This window comes from Mytilus edulis, chromosome 1, assembly GCF_963676685.1.
Source record: "Mytilus edulis chromosome 1, xbMytEdul2.2, whole genome shotgun sequence".
Classification (NCBI taxonomy): domain Eukaryota; kingdom Metazoa; phylum Mollusca; class Bivalvia; order Mytilida; family Mytilidae; genus Mytilus; species Mytilus edulis.
In genome coordinates this window covers 41,902,829-41,926,705 of record NC_092344.1, presented here as the reverse complement: position 1 = coordinate 41,926,705, position 23,877 = coordinate 41,902,829, and the positions used below count along the sequence as shown (strand labels likewise).

Here is a 23,877-nt window from a genome sequence, read left to right as displayed (position 1 = left end):
AAATGGTGAACAACTCTTACAGGTCAAGCAACTCCTCTTATAGGTCAAGGGAGAAACTGAAGCAAAGGAGTAAACTGAGGTCTATGTGGGTCAGAAATTGAATGTCTGACAACAAAGAGAACGTTATTTCCACTACAACACTCTACTAATAGAGCTGAGGACAAAAAATGAAAATCCCTTCTACAGTTACACAAGACTCCAAAGAGGCATCTATGATGAGGCCCTACGAAAGGTGTATGTAGGATATATATAGAGAAAAAAGACACACGGTATAGAACGTCTTTCCCTCCTCGTCTCAAGCTATCCATCACTACGTAATATGGCCTGCTGTGAAAATTATACAAACTGTCCTTCAACTTCTGAGCTGCTCCAAACATCTGAATCATAATCTTCTTGATAATTTATGATGTCTGCGATACAAACAAAGCCGAATGTTCTGTTCAGGTATCCTACTACAACCGAGGAGTGTACCACCATTGCTGAGCTATTTGAGATGAAATGGATATTTCCACACTGAATAGCGAGCATGTTGCGACCACCTGTCATTGGAATACGCACTGTGTGTACATAAATTACAAGGGCCCTTTTCCATTAATCTCATGGCCATGGTCAACACAAACTACAAGTTTCTATGGATAAATATCGGCTCTAATCGTTCTAGGCTATGCCAGCATCTACAATGGTTCTGTCTGTACCAAGTCATGAATATGACAGTTGTTATCCATTCGTTTGATGTGTTTGAGCTTTTGATTTTGCCATTTGATCAGGAACTTTACTTTTTGAATTTTCAGTACAGTATTTTTGTGGTTTTACTTTTCAGAACTGAAGGAATCTATGCCTCGAAAGTCCGAACTTTTAATTTCAATTTCCCTGAAGAGAAATATCTATCTGATGATGAGGTTCCTGTCCCATACAACATAGTAGAGGACAATACTTTTAGGACCAATAAGCGCCTGATGAACCCGTTTTCCATCAGAAAAATGGAGAACCATGACAGGATATCTAGCTAAATGTGCTCAAGAGCCAGGCATATAGCGGAGAATGTCTTTGCGGTATGGGCTTTGCTCATTGTTGAAGGCCGTAAGGTGACCTATAGTTGTTAATGTCTGTGTCATTTTGGTCTCTTGTAGACAGTTGTCTCATTGGCAATCATACCACATCTTCTTTTTTATATTTGGTATTTTGGTACACAAGTGCCGAGTTTTTTTACTCAGGACCATAAACAAGAAGCCAGAGATATGAAGTAAAACCATCACAACTTGGGTGATCCTTCACAAATCCATCAGATTGAAATATCAAGCAAACCACAACAACCTGATATACATTGTAGTTGGTGGAATAGAAACAGAATGCCATCCCAAGGGCCTGAAAAAATGACAAAGTACTTCTCGATGTTTACCCTGCGAAGGCAAGGAACCCAGGAAGGGAGACAAATTAAAAATAGTGATTTGCAGTTTTTCTGGTTCTTTCCTCTGAAAAATGGTAGCGAGCGATATATATATCATTATTGAAATAATGAAAAAAAATATCAATGAAAAGAATTTTAAGCAAGCGAGCGATTAGAAATTTACATAGTTTCGGGTTCTTGATATTTTATAGATCTCATATCCTAATTCTTATATTACCCTACACTGCTTTCCAATTTGTTCTCTGACAACCAGTTTAACCTTTTCAAAACATTTCCAAGTATAAAATGATTAACGTGTAGTAAAACCTACAACTTCGTGTAGTCTGATCAAATAAATATGATCCTGCTGAACATGATAAAATGTAACAGCTTTGATCAAGCATGCATCCAGGTTCAATGCGAGTTTTAATTGATGCATTCATTGTATGTTGTTTCAAATAAACGTACATGTATAAAAAGCATAAATGCATGTATAGGGATTAAAATTACAAGTATATCTTTGTAATGATAAAAGCAAATATAAATTTAAAAAATCAAAAATTTCAACGATTGATTCTAAAACAGTTAAAAAAGGTAAACAATATATAGTTTCATTTGCGGTGCCATTTCAATTCATGTACCATCAGATTTATGATTCTTATGTATGTTTTATTGTCAAATTTAAATCGTTCAATTTGGTGGCGTCGTTGCTTTATCGTTTGATCTTGATCTTGATAGGTTAACGGCGAAATATTACTACACCGCGAGTAAGTCAAGTACTTTACTTAAGTGGGACCCCCTTTCAATATCAGTGAACATTTTAGCTGGTTCTTTTGCTGTTTGAATCTTGATGAAAATATCTGGAGTGGTTGTAGTAATTTCTAATTTTTAATTGTGTTAGAAATGCAGCTGAACTTTAATGTGCCTGGTTTTGTGCAGTCTCAGGAAGTATTAGCCGTAATGTATATGTTCTTGTAAAGGTTGTTCTATTATAGTTGATTGTTTTTTGTTTCCAAATGATGAGATAGTAAGTTTGCTTGACCGTATATGCCTTTGCGGAAGGTGATAAGTCTGTTTTTGGGTTCGACCATCTTTTAGGAATGGTAGTTGCAGCTGTTTTAAAAATTGCTGTCATACTTTCTGTGTCATTATTGTAATGTAGTTTGATGTTATGAACGTTGTTGTCTTGTACGGAGCACTTCCAAAAAATCGGGGCTAGAATCCCCTAAATTATATTCCACTGATATGTTTGTCTGCGTTACCCCTGTAACTACAAATATTCCGCTCATGTCTTGCGTTACCACTCGATCATCCAACTTTTTTAAAATTTTAGAGTTCTGATTGTCCAACCTTATTTAATGAAATAAAATGTTCTTCAATAAACAAGGTAACTGTTGTTTGTTTTGCTAAATAAACAAGAATTAATTTAAATTTCCACATTTAATAATAATTTTATAAAAGTATGAACAAAAATGTTTTTTTTTCTGATTTATGAAATATGTCAACAAAGTTACGTTATTTTTAAAACAAATGTCAATACCGTAGTTTTAATTTCATTTTATCTATATAGTTTGTAAATACATTTAGAAATCATGCATGCAATTTAAAAAACAGGTATAATCTAATTTAAGTTTTACTCTTAACACGAACGTGACGATGGAAAAATGTTACCACTAGTCTTTGCAATTTTACTAGTGGACATTGATACAACATTCTCTGTACTATTTGAGACTGCTAACACCAAACGTCAGATTCACCTGAATCCAACAACTTTCTTTATTGACAACGAAGTTGCGGTCTAGAATTCTGCCAGATTAGTTTTTCCAAGAATTACTATCAAAGTTTTTTTTCTTCAATATTCCCAGTGTCTTTGCAAAAAAGTTCAGTCAACAGGACTCGTCTTTACTATAAAGAAGAACCAAACTTCCATTGAAATAAGAAGATGTGTTATGATTGCCAATGAGACAACTCTCCATAAGAGACCAAATGATACAGAAATTAACAACTATATGTCACCATGTGGATTTCAACAATGAGCAAAGCCCATACCACACAGTCAGCTATAAAAGGCCATGATATAAAAAATATAATACAATTGAAACAAGAAAAAACTAAAGACATAGTTAATGTACAAACTAATGAACGAAAAACAAATATGTTATACAGCAACAAAGGATAACCACTTAATTACAGGCTCCTGACTTGGGACAGACACATGCAGAATGTGGAGGGGTTTAACTTATTTGAAGGGGCCCACCCTTCCAATTACCATGGACAGTGTTATAAACAGTTAAAAAACGGCTTATCTCATCAGATGGGTACAAACAGAAATACATCTTACAAAAACACAGAGTACACCGGGACGGCTACTTATACATCCCCACAATAAAGACACTAAACTAGATATGAGAGTACTTGTAGTTACTGACAGCTAGTTCAGAGCCAATAAAAACTTATTTAAAAAATCATGCATCTGAGACTAAAATCTTTTGGCTCTATATTATATTCTATGTTTGATGATGCTTCAACTGTACTTACTATGTACAAAATAAAATATGTAAATATTATTATTTTTTCATGTTTTTTCATAATTTATAAGTTGCATTGATTAGTAACCTGTTATAATTTATAACTACACACTATAAACACAAATTAATCCATACAATTGTCCCACAAAATTTCATTACTTTTTCACCTGTAATTCCAAAAGGTGAGACAATCGGGAAGACACCTGTGTATCATACTAAATTTGGCAATAATATAACAATGTTGTGAATGATAGATCTAGATCGTTTATTATGTCATAGTAACTGCTATATCTCCTATTTCCTCCCCAAATCATTAATGTTCAAGCTTTCCTTCAGATTTTTTTTCAATATCAGAACCATATAGATGCTTTGGTGCATCGCATATTTTGTCTTTCACCAGAACTAGTTTTACGCTTTTCTTTTTTCGAAGCACTTTGTCGTCGCTTTATTTTGGGTAGAACTCATTTTGTATCTGCCACTTCTGTATTTCTTCCCTGCCTCATACAAATTGTTCATTTCACATCCCCATAAAATTTAAAAAGGAGCATTTAATTTTGAATATTGCAATATTTGATTAAACATATGATTCTACAAATTAGCCTTATATGTCAAGGAAATGTTGATATATATACAGTCAAACCTGCTTAAGAGACCATCTGTATTAAACAAAACCCTGTGTTTAAAGACCACCAATTTAAGATCCCTTTGTAGAACATTTCATATAAATTGAATCTGTATTAAAAGACCATCAGTCTTAAGAGACCATTTTTTGCTCTCCCTTTAGTGGTCTCTTAAAACAGGTTATATATATATATATATATATATAAAAGTCTATAAAAAGGACCAACCAGCAAATTTACTATGTACCGGATCGTCTAGAATAGGCGATACTATGCAGATAAGGAAAAAATTATATCAGTCTAAAGATTTGCACAACGGTACTGATATAAGGTGTTATTAAACGAAAATGTTGTTATAAAATCGTGTTGACAAATATTTCGGCTCAACAAATGGCCTTCTTCTTGTGTCACAAGTTTTAACAATACTGATACATAATGTATAAGGTGTGAAAATAGATCAGGTGATAATACAGGTAAGTTTTGGTCGATTGATTTTAATCCTGAATATCATAATTTAAACAAAACACTATAAATCAATATACGTGACTGTGTATATTAACAATAAAAATAAGTGAAAACAAAACTTTTAGTATTTCTTATTGATGCCGTTTGGGTGATGTACATTAAGTTCCTTTATCCAAAAGCTTTCCCGAACCTGTCGCTGTGCATCACTCCAGTGAATGTTCTGTTCAATCACTAGAATTTTCATGCGGTTAAAGTCATCAAGTTTGTGATCTGACTGTCTGAAGTGCTGAGAGACTGGAAGAAGTGGCTTCTTAGATATATCACTCCTATGGCCATTGAGGCGTTTGTGGAAAGGCTGCTTTGATTCACCAACATATTGGAGGCCACAAACCGAACATTCTAGTATGTAAATAACATTCATACTTTTGCAGGTAACATTGCAAAATATCTTATAGTTATTTTCGGTTGCCTTACTGTGAAATGTTGACGAATGCTGCATCTGTAAACAGCATTTGCAGCGTTTTTCTCCACACGAACGACATTCTCCAGAAGTACTTCTATTATCAGACACTTCAGCCCGCACTAGTAGGTTCCGTAGACTACTAGGTTGCCTAAAAGCTATCATTGGAGGCTCAGGGAAAATCTTGGACAGTTTGGAATTCTTTTCAACTGATTTCCAATGCTCACGAATGACACCAAAGCTGTTTTTGAGAGATGGGTGATAAGTTAGAACACATGGAGTCCTTTTGCTTTTCTTTTTAACTTTGTATTCCAATAGTTCACTCCTCGGAATTGACTCCGCTTTCTGAAAGCTTTTTTTGATATTTCTGTGTTTGTAGCCCCTTTTCTTCAAGCGAGTTTCAAGTTTACGCAGTTGTCTTTTAGTTGTTTCTGTGTTGGAGACACAACTAAAAGACAACTGCGTAAACTTGAAACTCGCTTGAAGAAAAGGGGCTACAAACACAGAAATATCAAAAAAAGCTTTCAGAAAGCGGAGTCAATTCCGAGGAGTGAACTATTGGAATACAAAGTTAAAAAGAAAAGCAAAAGGACTCCATGTGTTCTAACTTATCACCCATCTCTCAAAAACAGCTTTGGTGTCATTCGTGAGCATTGGAAATCAGTTGAAAAGAATTCCAAACTGTCCAAGATTTTCCCTGAGCCTCCAATGATAGCTTTTAGGCAACCTAGTAGTCTACGGAACCTACTAGTGCGGGCTGAAGTGTCTGATAATAGAAGTACTTCTGGAGAATGTCGTTCGTGTGGAGAAAAACGCTGCAAATGCTGTTTACAGATGCAGCATTCGTCAACATTTCACAGTAAGGCAACCGAAAATAACTATAAGATATTTTGCAATGTTACCTGCAAAAGTATGAATGTTATTTACATACTAGAATGTTCGGTTTGTGGCCTCCAATATGTTGGTGAATCAAAGCAGCCTTTCCACAAACGCCTCAATGGCCATAGGAGTGATATATCTAAGAAGCCACTTCTTCCAGTCTCTCAGCACTTCAGACAGTCAGATCACAAACTTGATGACTTTAACCGCATGAAAATTCTAGTGATTGAACAGAACATTCACTGGAGTGATGCACAGCGACAGGTTCGGGAAAGCTTTTGGATAAAGGAACTTAATGTACATCACCCAAACGGCATCAATAAGAAATACTAAAAGTTTTGTTTTCACTTATTTTTATTGTTAATATACACAGTCACGTATATTGATTTATAGTGTTTTGTTTAAATTATGATATTCAGGATTAAAATCAATCGACCAAAACTTACCTGTATTATCACCTGATCTATTTTCACACCTTATACATTATGTATCAGTATTGTTAAAACTTGTGACACAAGAAGAAGGCCATTTGTTGAGCCGAAATATTTGTCAACACGATTTTATAACAACATTTTCGTTTAATAACACCTTATATCAGTACCGTTGTGCAAATCTTTAGACTGATATAATGTTTTCCTTATCTGCATAGTATCGCCTATTCTAGACGATCCGGTACATAGTAAATTTGCTGGTTGGTCCTTTTTATAGACTTTTATATTATTTTCCCCCTGAATGACCTGTATCATGTTACTCACATAATCCCAGCAAATTTAAGTTTTTAGCTCTTATATCATGAACATCAATGATTATTTTAAAGAACTTAGAGCTATTAAACAAAAACAAATTAGAACTGAACACCATTTATCTAATTTGATTAACTACGAGTTTAATGAACGTATTCCTAACGGACTACAAATCAAGATCAAGCCACAAGCACCTGGCTCTTTATCCAAAACACTACTTCGCAGATGGGACCAAACCCTCTTCCATTGTTCAAAGCGGTTAGTGGTCCTCCTCAAACAACACTGCGAAGGACATCTCAAAACTCTCACTGGCGAGTTTAACACCATTTTGAATAGCTGCAAAAGAGATCTAACATCTGACAATTGTGATGCTATCAACACTCGTCTCAAGGATATAACTACTATACAATCCAACAACTTAAGTGAAAGACAAAAACGAAAATTCCGCAGGGATGGCATAGAATACACACACCCTTCCTTACCATCAGAGAGAAAGACTAAACGAATTAGACGCTTTAAACGTAGACCTCAAAAGACTGATTCACCCTCCAACATCGTGGTCAATCTTTCTCAACACCAATTAACGGACTCGGAAAAATCTCTTCTCTCTAGAGGACTTAACTTCTGTCCTCTACCTGCTCCTGTCAATGACACCAAATTGTCGGAAGACCTTGACAATTTTGCCAGAAGTCTACGTATTAAGGAATATTTCGCGTCGAAGGAGGATAACATAATAAGCGCGGATGGGGACTCAGAAATTTCAGAAGAAGAGAACAACTACAAATTTATTAAAAAGAGTTCTTGGATCCCTAGACCGAGCAAAAATGCTACCTTGGAATCTTTTATTGATAACTTTAAGTCGGACATTATTAAAAACACTAAAAATAACAATAAACCTTTTGACAATCTTACCAATGAAGAACGGACTGCACTGAAAAACTTACGATCTAACAACAATATCGTTATTAAACCTGCAGACAAGGGCAGTGCAGTGGTTGTCATGGATAAAACTGCCTATATTCAAGAGGCTGAACGACAACTTAGCGATGCAAGGTTCTACCAAAAACTAGACTCTGATCCTACTACATCTTTTAGCAGAGATATTACTAATAGTTTGGTAGAAATGCATGCCGATGGTTTCATCGATGACAAAACTCTTGAATATTTGAAACCAGAAAACCCAAAACCGGGCAGATTTTATCTATTACCTAAAATTCATAAGGCCAATAACCCAGGAAGACCTATAGTTTCAGCGAACGGTCATCCGACGGAAAAAATATCGGAATTTGTTGACTTCCATCTTCGTCAACATGTTGAAGACTTACCATCTCACATCAAAGATACAACCGATTATCTTAGAAAAATGCAGGCCTTAAACCCACTCCCCTCCGACACGACTCTTGTTTCCATGGATGTTACCTCCCTCTACACTAATATTCCACATGCAGATGGCATCGATGCATGCAAAGAAGTTTGGAATTCCAGACCAGTGAAATATCCACCTACTGAATGCCTGGTCAAAATGCTCACGCTGGTACTTAAGAAAAACAACTTCACTTTTGATGGAGATCATTATTTGCAAGTAAATGGAACTGCCATGGGCACCAAAATGGCTCCGTCATATGCCAACATATTTATGGGCAAATTAGAGAAACAACTCCTTGAAACTTCCATCGAAAAACCGCTTTCCTGGTTTAGATTTATAGATGATGTGGATATGAAATGGAATAAAAGCGACGAGGATTTAGACACTTTTATCACTCATGCCAACAACATACATCCAAGTATCAAATTTACTCATGAGAAGTCTAAATCCAAAATCGCCTTCCTCGATACTTCAAGTTCGCTCACAGAGGGCATCATATCTACAGATTTATATTCTAAGCCTACTGACACTCATCAATATTTGTCCCCTAAAAGTTGTCATCCTGCTCATCTTACCAAGAGCATTCCATACAGTCAGGCACTTAGAGTCAAGCGAATATGCTCCAACACAGAAACAACTAAAAGACAACTGCGTAAACTTGAAACTCGCTTGAAGAAAAGGGGCTACAAACACAGAAATATCAAAAAAAGCTTTCAGAAAGCGGAGTCAATTCCGAGGAGTGAACTATTGGAATACAAAGTTAAAAAGAAAAGCAAAAGGACTCCATGTGTTCTAACTTATCACCCATCTCTCAAAAACAGCTTTGGTGTCATTCGTGAGCATTGGAAATCAGTTGAAAAGAATTCCAAACTGTCCAAGATTTTCCCTGAGCCTCCAATGATAGCTTTTAGGCAACCTAGTAGTCTATGGAACCTACTAGTGCGGGCTGAAGTGTCTGATAATAGAAGTACTTCTGGAGAATGTCGTTCGTGTGGAGAAAAACGCTGCAAATGCTGTTTACAGATGCAGCATTCGTCAACATTTCACAGTAAGGCAACCGAAAATAACTATAAGATATTTTGCAATGTTACCTGCAAAAGTATGAATGTTATTTACATACTAGAATGTTCGGTTTGTGGCCTCCAATATGTTGGTGAATCAAAGCAGCCTTTCCACAAACGCCTCAATGGCCATAGGAGTGATATATCTAAGAAGCCACTTCTTCCAGTCTCTCAGCACTTCAGACAGTCAGATCACAAACTTGATGACTTTAACCGCATGAAAATTCTAGTGATTGAACAGAACATTCACTGGAGTGATGCACAGCGACAGGTTCGGGAAAGCTTTTGGATAAAGGAACTTAATGTACATCACCCAAACGGCATCAATAAGAAATACTAAAAGTTTTGTTTTCACTTATTTTTATTGTTAATATACACAGTCACGTATATTGATTTATAGTGTTTTGTTTAAATTATGATATTCAGGATTAAAATCAATCGACCAAAACTTACCTGTATTATCACCTGATCTATTTTCACACCTTATACATTATGTATCAGTATTGTTAAAACTTGTGACACAAGAAGAAGGCCATTTGTTGAGCCGAAATATTTGTCAACACGATTTTATAACAACATTTTCGTTTAATAACACCTTATATCAGTACCGTTGTGCAAATCTTTAGACTGATATATATATATATATATATATATAAGTTACGATTCAAATCTACTCTAACATCGTTAGGTTGATTTTCTAGGCACTTTATATATAAATATAAACAAGTCTAAATTGAAAACTACGTTCAAACCTATGACATACGTGTGCATGTAAAACAAATTTCGTTGTAGAAAGGTCTAAATACAGCACAAACAACATTTTCCAAAAGACCAAAAAAGTGAAAAAGTATATTTAAACAAAGCGCATTTGACTAACAGGTCGAACAACTAATGTTCTTAAACCCTGCTGACTGCCATTGGCGATTGCCAAATAAAATTGATCACGAGATGTAACAAAATGGATCTTAATAATAAATTTAATACTGAAAAGAAAACAATAAACTTGTGACCAAGATGTTGTGCTACAAACACAAGGTGTCAATGTTTTTTTTTGTACACCAGATCTAGATTTCGACAATATATGTCTCTTCAGTGATGTTAGGGATCGAAACGGTATTTGGAAGGCCAGATAATATATATATATTGTTTTACTTATTTGACATTATGTACCTTGATTTTCCACAATGGATGTTTTGAATCAATTGAATCTTGAGTGACCATTTGGGTTCTAAAGAATATCCACAAAGTAACAACAAAAATCCCAACATTTGTAACAATAATCTATGGTCCAAGCTTATATCTGAATCACAACCTTTCGATTTTGTAAAAGCTCTTCAAATATACTATTGCATTGAATTGTCGAATTTATTTTTACAGAAAGTTATTTTTTCTTATAAAAATAACCTGTCAACATGGAAAAAGATATACCTGGCAGGAAAATACAAAATTGTAGACACTTACATGATGGAAAAGAATGTGGAGAATTATTAAAAACCGAAAGCGTGGTTTGTCCCAAGTGTGAGGGAAAAATTTGTCCAAAGTGTTCAGCAACAATTGTTAAGGAACATACAACAATGTGTGAATGTGGATTTAACCTTTTTTCATCAGGACACACAGGTCAGTTTCTATTTTTTTTAAACAAATATTATCTGTCTTGATTATGTGTTGACATTTCTAAAAGATAACAGGGATATAAATGATAGAGAAACAAAAGCTCTGAAGACATATGTTTCAGGGGTCGACATATTCGATTTATGAAAATAGAAAAAAAGGTCAGTATGTCTTTCAATTTTGAGTTAATTTTACTCTTCACTGAGCCAAAAAAGTCCAACAAAAACCCCAGCACCCCAGCACCCCCTCCCCCAATCTACTTGAAATAACATTTGCTGTTTGTAAAAAAATGAAGTAATAAAGGAATGCATTCTTTAAGAAAAGGAAACGATTTAACTTTATAATACACGTAGGTATTCAGTAAAAAAAATGGCAACGTTCCAAAAGGATGTTGTTGCATGTTTGAACTGTTTACAGGAAACGCTGTTCATTTTAAACAAAGCCATATTATAAATAAAATTAAAAAAATAAGGGGTTCACGTGCATGATTCCACAATTAAAATGGCAAAGTCGGCTGTTTTTTAAACGACACAGGAGATTAAAATAAACATTTGTCAATTGGATCTGCTTTGAAACTGAAACTGCAAATTTTACTTGATAAATTTTTGATATTGATATTCCGTATATCATCAAGTTATTGGAATCCCAATGGGGACTCACTGTGCACCATTTATTGCGGACCTGTTTATGTATTGTTATGTAATACAATTTATGCATAAAAGCAGCAAAGAACATCTGATACATACATTTAATAACCCTTTTAGATATTTGGATGATAAATTGGCCCTCAATTATGACGACTTCAGTTTGTACAGTAAAGAGATGTATTCTGCTGAACTGACTTTGAATAAAGCTTATACTAACAATGGACACTTTCCGTTCCTGGATCTTGATATCTATATCTTTAACGGGAAGCTGAATACGAAAATTTATGATAAAAGAGATGATTTTTCATTTCCTATTATTAATTATCCATTTGTATACGCCTGTTTACGGGACGTATTATGGTATACCGTTGTCCGTCTGTCCCTCCGTCGTCAACATGTCGGACATCAACTAAAAAAACCCGCTATAAACACTAGATAGATTCAATTTATTGAATTGTTTTTATCTATTGACGTGAGCTTCTTTTCGATTTTTATAAATTTTAGATTTTACGTTTCCATGTTGAAGGGTTCTGTTCATTAAAAAAGGTGGATTTTCCAGTTTTCGGACAATTACTCAAAATAGCTCTCAGCAGTTTTCATGAAACGCTAGTAAATCTTTTATATCTATTGTCGTAAGCTCCCTTTCGATTTTTATAAACTTTAGATTTTAATGTTCCGAGTTGAAGGGGTTTATTCATTTGAAAAAGAGGGATTTTCCAGTTTTCGGACAATTACTCAGAAATGCTTTATAATTTTTTTCGATTTTACGTTTCCTAGGTGAAGGTTCATTCATTAAAAAAAGGGGTATTTTCCAGTTTTCGGACAATTACTCAAAAATACTCTCAGCAGTTTTTATGAAACGTTAGTAAATCTTTTATATGTATTTTCGTAAGCTCCATTTCGATTTTTAAAAACCTTCGACTTTACTTTTTCGAGTTGAAGGTGTACATTAATTAAAAAAGGGGTATGTTCCCGTTTTCGGACAATTACTCAAAAATGCTCTCAGCAATTTAAATTTTTTATGAAAAGTTGGTATATCTTTTATATATATTGTCATAAGACCAGACTCAAGCTAGCGACCAATTCTATCGACCAATCAAGCTAACGACCAATTCCATCGACCACTAGCGACCAATTCCATCGACCACTTAAGATAACACTGAGCATAAACACGTAACAGAACCATTTCGAGATATGTCTGAAAATCACAAAATGGCATTATATACTACAACGTTCTACTACTATTTAATACGACAAAGACAAAAAAGACAAAATATTTTATTTCCTCAGACACAAACGTGTACAAGAGGTCAAAACATAATAAAGTATACATATAAATCGACAGCAGAGTAGTGTACGATAATAGCACGTGATTTTCATGACATTGAGACATATACATTATATATATTACCTATTGAGTTTAGAGGATTACATATATATACAGAATTCTTTCTTATTGTTCAGTGATTGTGAGTACATTAATATATACAAATGTATAAAAATTGCATCTACAAAAAATAAGTAATCTTTCTAAGGAAAGTACATACTTTCCTATACACCTTTATGTTGCAAAATGAAAGTAAACCGATTAATTTTTGCCTTGAAGGATATTGTAGGTAATAATTAGGTACAAGATTTTGTCTAAGAAGTGATACACTAGGATGTGAACAAACACACAAATAGTGATATTCGTCGCCAATATTTTGATTACATAGATGACATATCCTATTTTCTTTTAAAATATTTTCCCATCTTCCCGTTTCAATTGGGAATTTAAGATTTGAGCATCTAAATTTAGCCATATACAATCTATCAGTATTTCCCAATCGAAGTAGATAGGGTTCTAATTCAAATATACTTTTGAATTTACCATAGAATTCTCCTCTAGAAGAATTATTAATTACAGAAAACCATTGTTGTATAAACTGATCAACAAGTTTTTGTTTGACAAGAGATTTCAATATTTCTCTATTCATAGGTATTTGATCATTCCATATAAAAGTAAGACCACATTCATCAAAAATGGATTTAATGTACTTGAGAGCATATCATTCCAAAACATAACCATACGTACCTTAATAGTAATATCAATGGGATAACGACCCAGTTCCCCGTAAACCATAAAATTTGGCGTACTTTTCCTCACGTGCAGAATAGTTTTACAAAACTGCAAGTGCATCCGTTCCAATCCCTGTTTATTTTCAAATCCCCATACTTCACTAGAGTAAATCATTATAGGTAGAATAAGACAATCAAAAAGCTTTAGCTGTATATCTACGGGTATTGCAATATTTCTTATCTTTCTATATAGTGCATACAATGCTTTATTGGACTGTTCCAATAATTTCTTTCTAGCTGAACAAAAAGAGCCGTTATAATTTCGCTATTGATATTAATTTTGGATTCCAACAAATAAACACGAGTAGCGTGCTTGCTTGCTGGAGTCTAATAATCAAAATCAGTTATTCAGTTTTTGAAGAATTTATATTACATGGTATTATACATTTATTTCAAATCGAGATTTTTGTTTTAACTAGATATACTGTTTTCAGATTGGATATTAACAAAAAACCCTTATGGTCCAAATACCTCATATGGTCCGGCCCGTTGATAATAAAACGAATATAATACTGATATGGTCCAATCATACGCGTACGGTCAGACCATATGAGTATACGCATATGGTCATGACCGCACGCATATGGTCCAAATATTGATATGGTTCGGAACATATTCGTAAGTATTGTAAAACAGAATAAAAAAATCTAAGTATAGCCGTTCAAATGTCAACTAACGGTGAGACAAATAAAATGTTTAAGTGAACAAGGAACTATAGAATAATCATGTAAGGGTTTCTATATCCTCGGCATTGTCAAATATCGAGTATTTCCTCAAAACCATTGTAGGATTGAGGGGAGTGGTTTTCGAAACAGTAGATATATACATGTATAGGGTATAGTCCAAGGCACTTCAGATAATACTGAAAGCAGTAAAACAAATAAAAATATAATAAGAAAGAAAAATCAAAATTTATTCAATACAACATTCATCAAGTCAAGATGCATTTTTTTGATTCTTTAATTCAACATTTATATACGACAGACATATTACATATTACTCAAAAATATCACAAGAATGTTTTAAGTATAATGACATAAATAATCAACACGAAAATTATAAAAATGAATGTTATGAATCCCTCGGTTTCTAGTACAACAATGTTGTTCTTTAAAAAGTGTTTCTCAAACATATTTCTCATACATCTTGCATCACACAAGTATTCATACAGAATAGTCATATACTGTTTATACTGTATAAGGTCAACTTTACTGTTTAAACTTTTAAGTAAATTCCTTCTGTGAAGATACATGGATGACAGTCTCATCAATTTCCGATATATTTACATTGATGCGTTAAATAAACAGACACAATAAATATAATAGTCAAAATATTTTGAACACCAATACACCAACCTGTACACGAAAGGTCAGAACGGTAGCATTTACAGTTACAAACACAGCTTATTTCTTGCATCCGCATTTCAAAAAATCATGACACGAGAATCAGCGGCAACCAACAAAGTCCGTTTTGGTTTCCTATTGTCTTTTTGTGTTCATGGCTTGGTATATGAACCTGTCGAATGCATAAATCCGGACGAGCCAAAACATCTCCAACTTGATATGCTTCTCTTTTGATGTGCCCCAGAATTTAAAATCGTTTGCAAGGAAGTAGCGGCCTTATGATACTATTCCGCCTACCACAGTAAATGATAATGATTCTGTGTTAGGCGGAATAGCATCATAAGGCCGCTGCTTTCTTGCAAACGATTTTAATCGTGTCTCCTTAACAGCAAACGGTGATGTTTCCGTGCATGATGCAAACAAATACTTCAATGATGTCCATGTCTGTGTCTTCATACAAAATCGGGAAAAAACGTCCGTTACATCTGAGAATACTTCCAATATCTGCCAAGCTGACCTCTTCACTTTTCGATGAAGTGTCGACACAGTGTCACACCAACTTAATGCATGGAAGAAGGAAAAGCTGCTACACCAGGACCAAACGCATTTGATATGACATGTACAGGAAGCCATCGCAAGTCTTTATTCCTTCAAAAACCTATCCACAATTTGTCCACACCTAATCTTGCGAGTACTGCAATTCCTAATACTACTACATCTACATGATCTATGTCAGTACTACTTGAAATTACTTTTTACAACCATTTTCAGCAGCATGCTTATCATGGACAATCATTCGTGTATCTGCTTTTTTATGGTTACAAGGGATAACTGGGAGGTATCCGTATTGAAATTGCAAAGAATATTTTCACCTTGAGTAGCATAAGCATTTTCATTAGTCTCTAAAGAAGCAATTATATCGGCAAGAAACAATTCCGTTTTGTTGTCATCTACACGAAGAAAACTACTCCAAACCTTTGGCGTTCTACCAGAACCAAACACTTTCCGTCTAGCACCAGTACTTTGCCTTTTGTTTTCGTCCCAGCCTTAGAATAACGTATTTAGTAAACATCAAATCGATGTTTACTCTTGGATACTTATTGAAGAACGATTTTATGTAAGGCAGTATGATATCATTTGTATAATCATGAAATATGTTTGCCCCAAGTGGTGGCAATAAATTAACCATTGCTGCCACACCAACGATAAATGCGTCTGAATTTTAATCAGTTGATGGCAAATCGCAGAATGTTTCAAGTATACCCATTTGCTGCGATTTAATACCTCATCCTGACACAAAGACGGAGGTGCAGTTTGATTTTCATGGCTAAAGAAGAAATGAAAAGTCTAGAAAAGAGATCCCAATCAGTGTTCAGGTTCTCTAGCTTTGTTTTTTGACAGAAGTTTCCAGTTTCATTTTACGACTTTTATATGGAAACGTTCTTTTTCATCTGGTTAAAAAAGCAGATTCCCTTCTTTTCATATTTGCTTCACAAGATCGTACTGTTTGTACCCAATATCTTGTAGTTTATATACATATCGTACCTACTTCTGAATCAACAATTTCCTTAAAAGAGTACATTTTGTACAAATCTGACGACTCTTCTAGAAATTAATGGATTTCCAAACTCGTTCATCACTTTAGAAAGCCTTCAAAGTTTTTCGAAGAAATCCGTTTGTGTTTTCGTAGAGACGTCATGCCGTCGTTCATCTGGTGTAGAATGACTCAAACCACTGAATCTTTCAAATTCATCTACCAGTCTACTGACTTCTGCTCCAGCTATCATCCATCGTCTCGAAAGGATAAACGTATGGTACCAACATCGCCGTTCACGACTCATTGTTCCGTGTTTGTGTCTGATCATTTGTAATATAAGAAATCAACTTGCTGGTCTTACGTACAGTTAAAATTACCATTTACAAATGTCATTGCAACCTGTGGGTGCTGTTTGTTAAGGGAATCTATATCTTGCATAATTTACACGATCAAGACCAAGATTGGTATCATGCTTGATATGGACTGTTTGAAAAGTACGATATTTGACTCGTGATATGAGCGTAGTACTGAAGGCACATGAAGTTTGAAATTCATAATTGAACGCCATAAATTAAACTGAGTAAAAGAGCTGGTATACCAGTATTCAAACTTTATTTAAATACTTTAGCATCAATGAAAATTATGCACTTAATTTAAAGACGAAGTTAAAAAACTATTTATGCAAAAAGATGCAATCAAAATATGATTTAATATGGCAAACTGAGCTTAATAATGATTTCAGAGGCAATAAACTACATGTATATGGTAACAAGCTCAGAACTTATAGACTTTTTAAAAGCAGATTTTGCTTAGAAAATTACCTTTTGCAGGAAAAAATTTCGATTTAGAGATTGAGAGGGGAAAGTACAAAAATCTGACAGTGTCAGAACGTATCTGTAAATTGTGCGGTACTGAGGTTGAGGATGAAATTCCTTTTCTTCTTCAGTGCCACAAACTTTCAAATATTCGTTTCAACTTTTTAAATGAAATAAAACAACGGTTTAAAAATTTTAGTGGTTTAGATATTAAATCACAATTTATTTGGCTAATGTCCTCTGAAGATATTTTCATACTCCAGAAACTCGGAGAATTATTGGAAAATTTATCCTCATATAGGAAAGTTTCCTTAAATGATATATAGATATAGAAATGCCCAGTGACCCCCCTTATATTATTAAACACTGTGCTTGTTGTATTCTTGTACTTGTCTTAATAAATATTTTTTGGTTTGGTTGTTTTTTTTTTTTGTTTTTTTTTTTTTTTATAACATTGTGTCTTAATCATATTGAATCACTTGTAATCATTTGTATGTAATTAATGTTGATTGTTCTGCTCCTTGTGGGCGCTTTGATTAGCAATAGAATATATTTGAATTTGAATAAATTAAACTGTGGTCGATATATGACTCTCTTTCCTTACACCCGTTGGTCACATACTTCAACGTCACAGAGCCATGAACTATATTTTCTGTGTTTACGCTTTCATAACGACTGGCATTATCAATTCAAGCAAACCACATGCAGTTATCTGATGCGCGTGTCCATTCCTAATTACATTTGAACATACTCGAAAAGCATCTGCCATTCTAGGTGTTGCAATATTGGCTTCAGTGAGGACACATGTCCATCCACTATCGCGCAATTTATCACTCAGAATTTTAAAGCAAGCCATGGACAATCCACCAAACATAACGATAAACTTGTGTTCTCTGTACAAATCTTGCCATTCTAACTAAAATTGCTTAGCCAATACGCTTATCTGCAGCCATAATAGATGTTTGCCCGATATTTAGAAACTTAACCACCTTTTTCACCTTATCCATCGAATGCTTGATCATTGGAACTGAAAGTGCTTGTTTTCAAAAAGTGGCGCCAAAGAAGTAACACTTTATATTCGAACAGAAGAGCCTAGATGCTTAGAGGAATTAATGACGACCAAGATATGTTTAAGAATTTCAAATCCTAATCTGTTAGAACTACGATTTCCATCATTGTGCACCTGTAGTGCGTGTATATATGTTCTTTATTCATAAATAGTTTGCGCATGCGCGAAATTGTTTAACGCATGTGTATCATAACCTTTAAAAACGTCATCAAACAAATTCATAACATCATTAAAAACTCAAAAGCGCTATAAGCATGAAATAAATAGTTCAAATGTTTGTGTGTGAATTTTGTAAAATTTTCACGCATGCGCAAACCCAGAACATGGTCAAATATTCATTTTTAGTATATTTGTCACATGTAAAGAAGTTATCCACCAAACCTGATAATATTTTTTACTTAAAGAAGGTCAACGAAAACGTTTTCCAGAAAAATAAGTATTTCAATCAAACAGCCATTTTAGAAAATGTGGTGGACATCTTGAAAAAAATAAATTTTCTTATGGCCAGCAGTTTTTTCTTAAAATGTATATAATAATGATGCTTCGTGCTAATTTTCATTCTTGTATCATCATTTGCACAATTCCCTTGATTTTGCTTGCTATTATCTTCCACTATAAAACAAGTTGTTTACCCAATACGGGTTATGTTCTTATTTGTATTGTATTGTTTGATTGTATGATACGTAACCCCTAACAGGAAGAACTGTGCTTGATTTTCATATGATGAAGATATAAACTTCCTATCAGTTTAATTGAGGTCTGGAGATGGAATGTAAGTAACTGCTAGTAGATCTTTGTTGATTTATGTATCATTTTCATTGTCATTTATATAAATTAGCTTAGTTTCTTTTGTTACCTATTATGACATTTGACTCGGACTTCTTTTAAACTGAGTTTTATTGTGCGTATTGCTGTGTGTGATTTTTTTTCTACATTGGCTAGAGTATTAGGGAAAGGAGCTGCAGTTTTGCGCCTATTCCAAGTCAGACGTTCTAGCCTTTGTTAGTTTGGTATGTTTTTTGTTTTAGTTAATGTACAATTGAGAATGGAAATGGGGAATGTGTCAAAGAGACAACAACCCGACCAAAAAAAAACAACAGCAGAGGGTCACCAACAGGTCTTCAATGTAGCGAGAAATTCCCGCACCCGGAGGCGTCCTTCAGCTGGCCCCTAAACAAATATATACTAGCCCAGTGATACATTTAATAAACGCCATACTAATTTCCAAATTGTACACAAGAATAATACAAGACTAACAAAGGCTAGAGGCTCCTGACTTGGGACAGGCGCAAAAATGCGGCGGGGTTAAACATGTTTGTGAGATCTCAACCCTCCCCCTATACCTCTAACCAATGTAGTAAAGTAAACGCATAACAATACGTACATTAAAATTCAGTTCAAGAGAAATCCGAGTCTGATGTCAGAAGATGTAACCAAAGAAAATAAACAAAATGACAATAATACATAAATAACAACAGACTACTAGCAGTTAACTGACATGCCAGCTCCAGACTTCAATTAAACTGACTGAAAGATTATGATTTCATCATATGAACATCAGGCACAATCCTTCCCGTTAGGGGTTTAGTATCATACCATCATAACATATATGAGAAGAACATAACCCGTGTCATGCCAACAACTGTTTTTAAAAAAAAAATAATGTGTTTAGTTCCGATGCAAAGACCTTATCAGTGACTCAATATTAACGCCAAAATATGCAATCTTTAATGACTTGACAACAGTATCGTAATTATATCCCTTCTTAATAAGTCTATTCAAAGGTTTTGTAAGTTTCTGAGGTGAATACTGACACCTTTGTGCTTTATAAAGAATATTACCATAAAAAATTGGATGTGAAATACCTGAACGTATTAGAAGTCTGCATGTTGAGCTATATTTACGAATGATGTCTTTATACCGATGATAAAATTTAGTAAATGTTTTGACTAGTTTGTGATATCGAAAACCCTGGTGTAATAATTTTTCAGTAATCCATAAATTTCTCTCGTTAAAATCTTAAACATTGTTACATACATGAGCGAATCGTACAAGTTGAGATATATAAACACCGTAAGATGGTGACAAGGGAACGTCACCATCTAAAAACGGATAATTAACGATAGGAAATGAAAAATCATCCCTTTTATCATAAATTTTAGTATTCAGCTTTCCATTAGTGATATAGATATCAAGATCGAGAAAAGGGCAGTGGTCATTGTTAGTATTAGCTTTATTTAAAGTAAGTTCAACAGGATAAATTTCATTAATATACATACTGAAGTCGTCATTATATGTTTTGGTGTTTAACTAGTTCACATTTTTGTTTATGGGGCAGCTAAATCACGCCTCTGTGAGCGGGATTTTTTCGCTGTGATAAAGCCCTTTGGTTGCCTTCGGCTATTTTATGCTCTTTGGTCGAGTTGTGGTCTCTTTGACACATTCCCCATTTCCATTCTCAATTTTATTTTTATTGGTTTTGCAAGGTAGAAAATAATATAATTCTAAAAAATGTATGTTCGTAATGTACTGATTCTTTTTAGTCGTGAACTGTTGATTTTCTAGAATACATCAAATCATAAATTTCGAGCGTGTCTTGTAGGTTTGCTTCGAAATAACAAAAATTCTGAATTTTCTTATTTGAAGTTAAATAATCCTGCATGTCATGTCATGCTCTATGCTAATTTCACATGTCATTGAGTCGGCATCATATTTGTCAGCATTTTACACCTCGCTATAATTACTATACTATATATAAAAATATTAATTTTCGCGAACCATTTAGGTCACGGAAATTCCAAAATATGGCATCAGTAAGGAGAGTTGTACAAACAATGTAAATACACAGAACCCCATCCAAACTTGCTTTAACTAATAGTATTCATCTTTTTCTATTTTATATGTACTAACAACATTCCATTTTTCTATAATTTCGATTAAAAAATTCCAAAATCTGAGTTAAAACAGGTCGAATGTCCCAAATAAACGTTGTCTGATTGGTTGAAGTACTGTGGCGTCGATGATAAGCATAGAAAGCCTCGATGTAAAGCACAAGCCTCGATGTAAAGCACACGCTTCACATGAATAAGGAGAGTTTTACAAATAATGTGAATATATATATATATACAGATCCTCCATCCTATTTATGTTTTGCTGAAAATGTTGCAGTGTTCATCATTTCTGTTTTGATTCTGCTAACAACATTCCATTTTTTCTATAATTCCGATTTAAAGATGTGGAAACCCGTAATAAAAATAGATGGCCTCAATGATTTTAAAAAAGCAACGCAAAAAAATTCCGTTAATATAAACATGTTGAACTTCGACCCTGAGTTAATAAACCAATTCACAATAAAGATCTCCTTGCGCTCAAATGTAATTCTTAGTGAAGTATACGGGTAAATTCGTTTACAGAAATTTATACACACTTTTATCATTTATATATTAACAGGCTTTTGCATATTCACGTTTTTTTATGTTCAACTTTAGTCAAATTCAATTCTATACATTTTTTTTACGTAAAGCAATAGGAGTAAGAATATTATTTCGCGCCAATTTAACCAGCATGGACCACCATCATAATTATTTACCGTTATCTTTGTGTGAAATTTCAGTTATATAGTTTATTAATTAGAAAAATTTTGGTAAGTATTACTTATTAATGTTAAGGTTCTACTGATGTGCTTCTCTAGACCTTTTTGACGGTCAGTTTTATCCCATTTATCTCAATATTATCCCCGATGACTGAAATGTCAACCCGACCTATTCGTGTCAAAAGTGAAGATCGATCTATTTGATGAACTAATTTCTTCATAAACTGTGCATGCATTATTTCTGTATTATTTGATAACCAATCACATTCACGTTGCATGTTTGCATGATAATGGGTAATGTATCAGTGGAGTGTAAGGGCGATGCAATATGTGAGGTCTGCGCGATCACGTGACATTATTATTTGTAAACAAACATGCTCCCCGTGTAACACGTGTCTGAATTATCCTTTCAAAGTGTTATGAATCTTTCAATCACTATTTTATGATATATTTTTCTGTTTTTAGGTTTGCATATCAGTAGTCAAAGTGAATTAGACAAAGTTCTGTGGGTTTTTTTTTTTTTTTTTTTAAATTAGTGGGTATAAGTCTACATAACTTCATAAGTCATTATTTAACTGAAGTCTAATAAGATGACTCAACTTTCCCTCTTATTCTCCCTCTATTTTTGAAACCTGCATACCGAATGAAAGGGCATTTGCTCCCCTTGAACACTATTTGGCCCCTTCCCTGTCATTTCCCTTTAAATTAGTTCGAGATTACTCTGACGTCCAACGGCAAAATGCCGAAATCGATGGGTCACTGTGAAAACTGTTAAAATATGGAAAAATAAAGGTTGGCAGGTAGGTGAAACTTACATAAATGAAGAGATAAATGAAAAATGAACAGATTGGTGCCCGATTTATATAACTCCATGGCCGTCAGTCGGCATCAGAAGCGGCGAAGCAGCGCATCTATTTTGGGTGGGCAAATATCCAGTTTTTGATATGGGACGAGCTCTGACGTCCCACGGCCCCAGCTTGTCTGGCAAAACAGCCGTTGGACGTCAGAGTAATCTCAGAGTAATCTCGGACTACTTTTAAATTTGCTCAAAAGTCATAGTCCATTTACAGAAACGGCTGATTTGTGATTTTACCATCTTAGCTGCAATTTTCATATTGAACACATTTGACCATTCAGTATGAGTTCCCATGTATTTTTGTCTTATATGAAGGAGGTTTTAGGTCATGTTTTCCTAAACACCTTATTGCTATTTGTCTGTCTGGATTGTTAAAACCACAAAATCAAATATCGATGAATATGCAAGTTTTCAACAATCCAGGAGAATTGACATCCACGAAAAATATAGGAATCCACAGTAAGATTTAGGTTTTGATAAATTTTGGAAATGACATTAGAAAGTTATAAAACTTTGTTCTTTGAATATGTTTCAAGCATATTACATGCATGCTCAGCATCGCTTTTTATCAGGAATTTTATAATTTATGTCTTAAAATTCGGGTTTTTTCTATTATAAAAATAGGTGGATTTTCAAGTTAATGAGAAAAATGCTTTGTTCACTAATTCAGCAATGCTTTAACTGTTGTGAATGTGAGCTCCCTTCGGCTATTATTAGAATCTAGATTTACATCATTCATTTTCAATGTAAGAGTTCTCCTTTCATTCAAAAGGTAAATTA

At 34.1% G+C, this 23,877-nt stretch overlaps 2 protein-coding genes across 2 annotated transcripts in view; both read left to right on the top strand.

Annotated features, from left to right (window-relative positions):
- The first annotated feature begins 7,131 nt into the window (after nucleotides 1–7,131).
- On the top strand, nucleotides 7,132–10,906 carry LOC139515950 (uncharacterized). Its single transcript, XM_071305776.1, has 2 exons — nucleotides 7,132–9,496; nucleotides 10,887–10,906. The coding sequence occupies exons 1-2, from the start codon at nucleotides 7,132–7,134 to the stop codon at nucleotides 10,904–10,906; spliced, it is 2,385 nt and encodes a 794-aa protein (XP_071161877.1).
- LOC139515879 (E3 ubiquitin-protein ligase rnf213-alpha-like) overlaps nucleotides 10,892–23,877 on the top strand; it is a 161,502-nt gene continuing 148,516 nt past the window's right edge. The window contains exon 1 of the mRNA XM_071305655.1: nucleotides 10,892–11,126. Within this exon, the coding sequence (XP_071161756.1) occupies nucleotides 10,922–11,126 (205 nt within the window). The 5' untranslated portion in view covers nucleotides 10,892–10,921. The remainder of the gene's footprint in view (nucleotides 11,127–23,877) is intronic.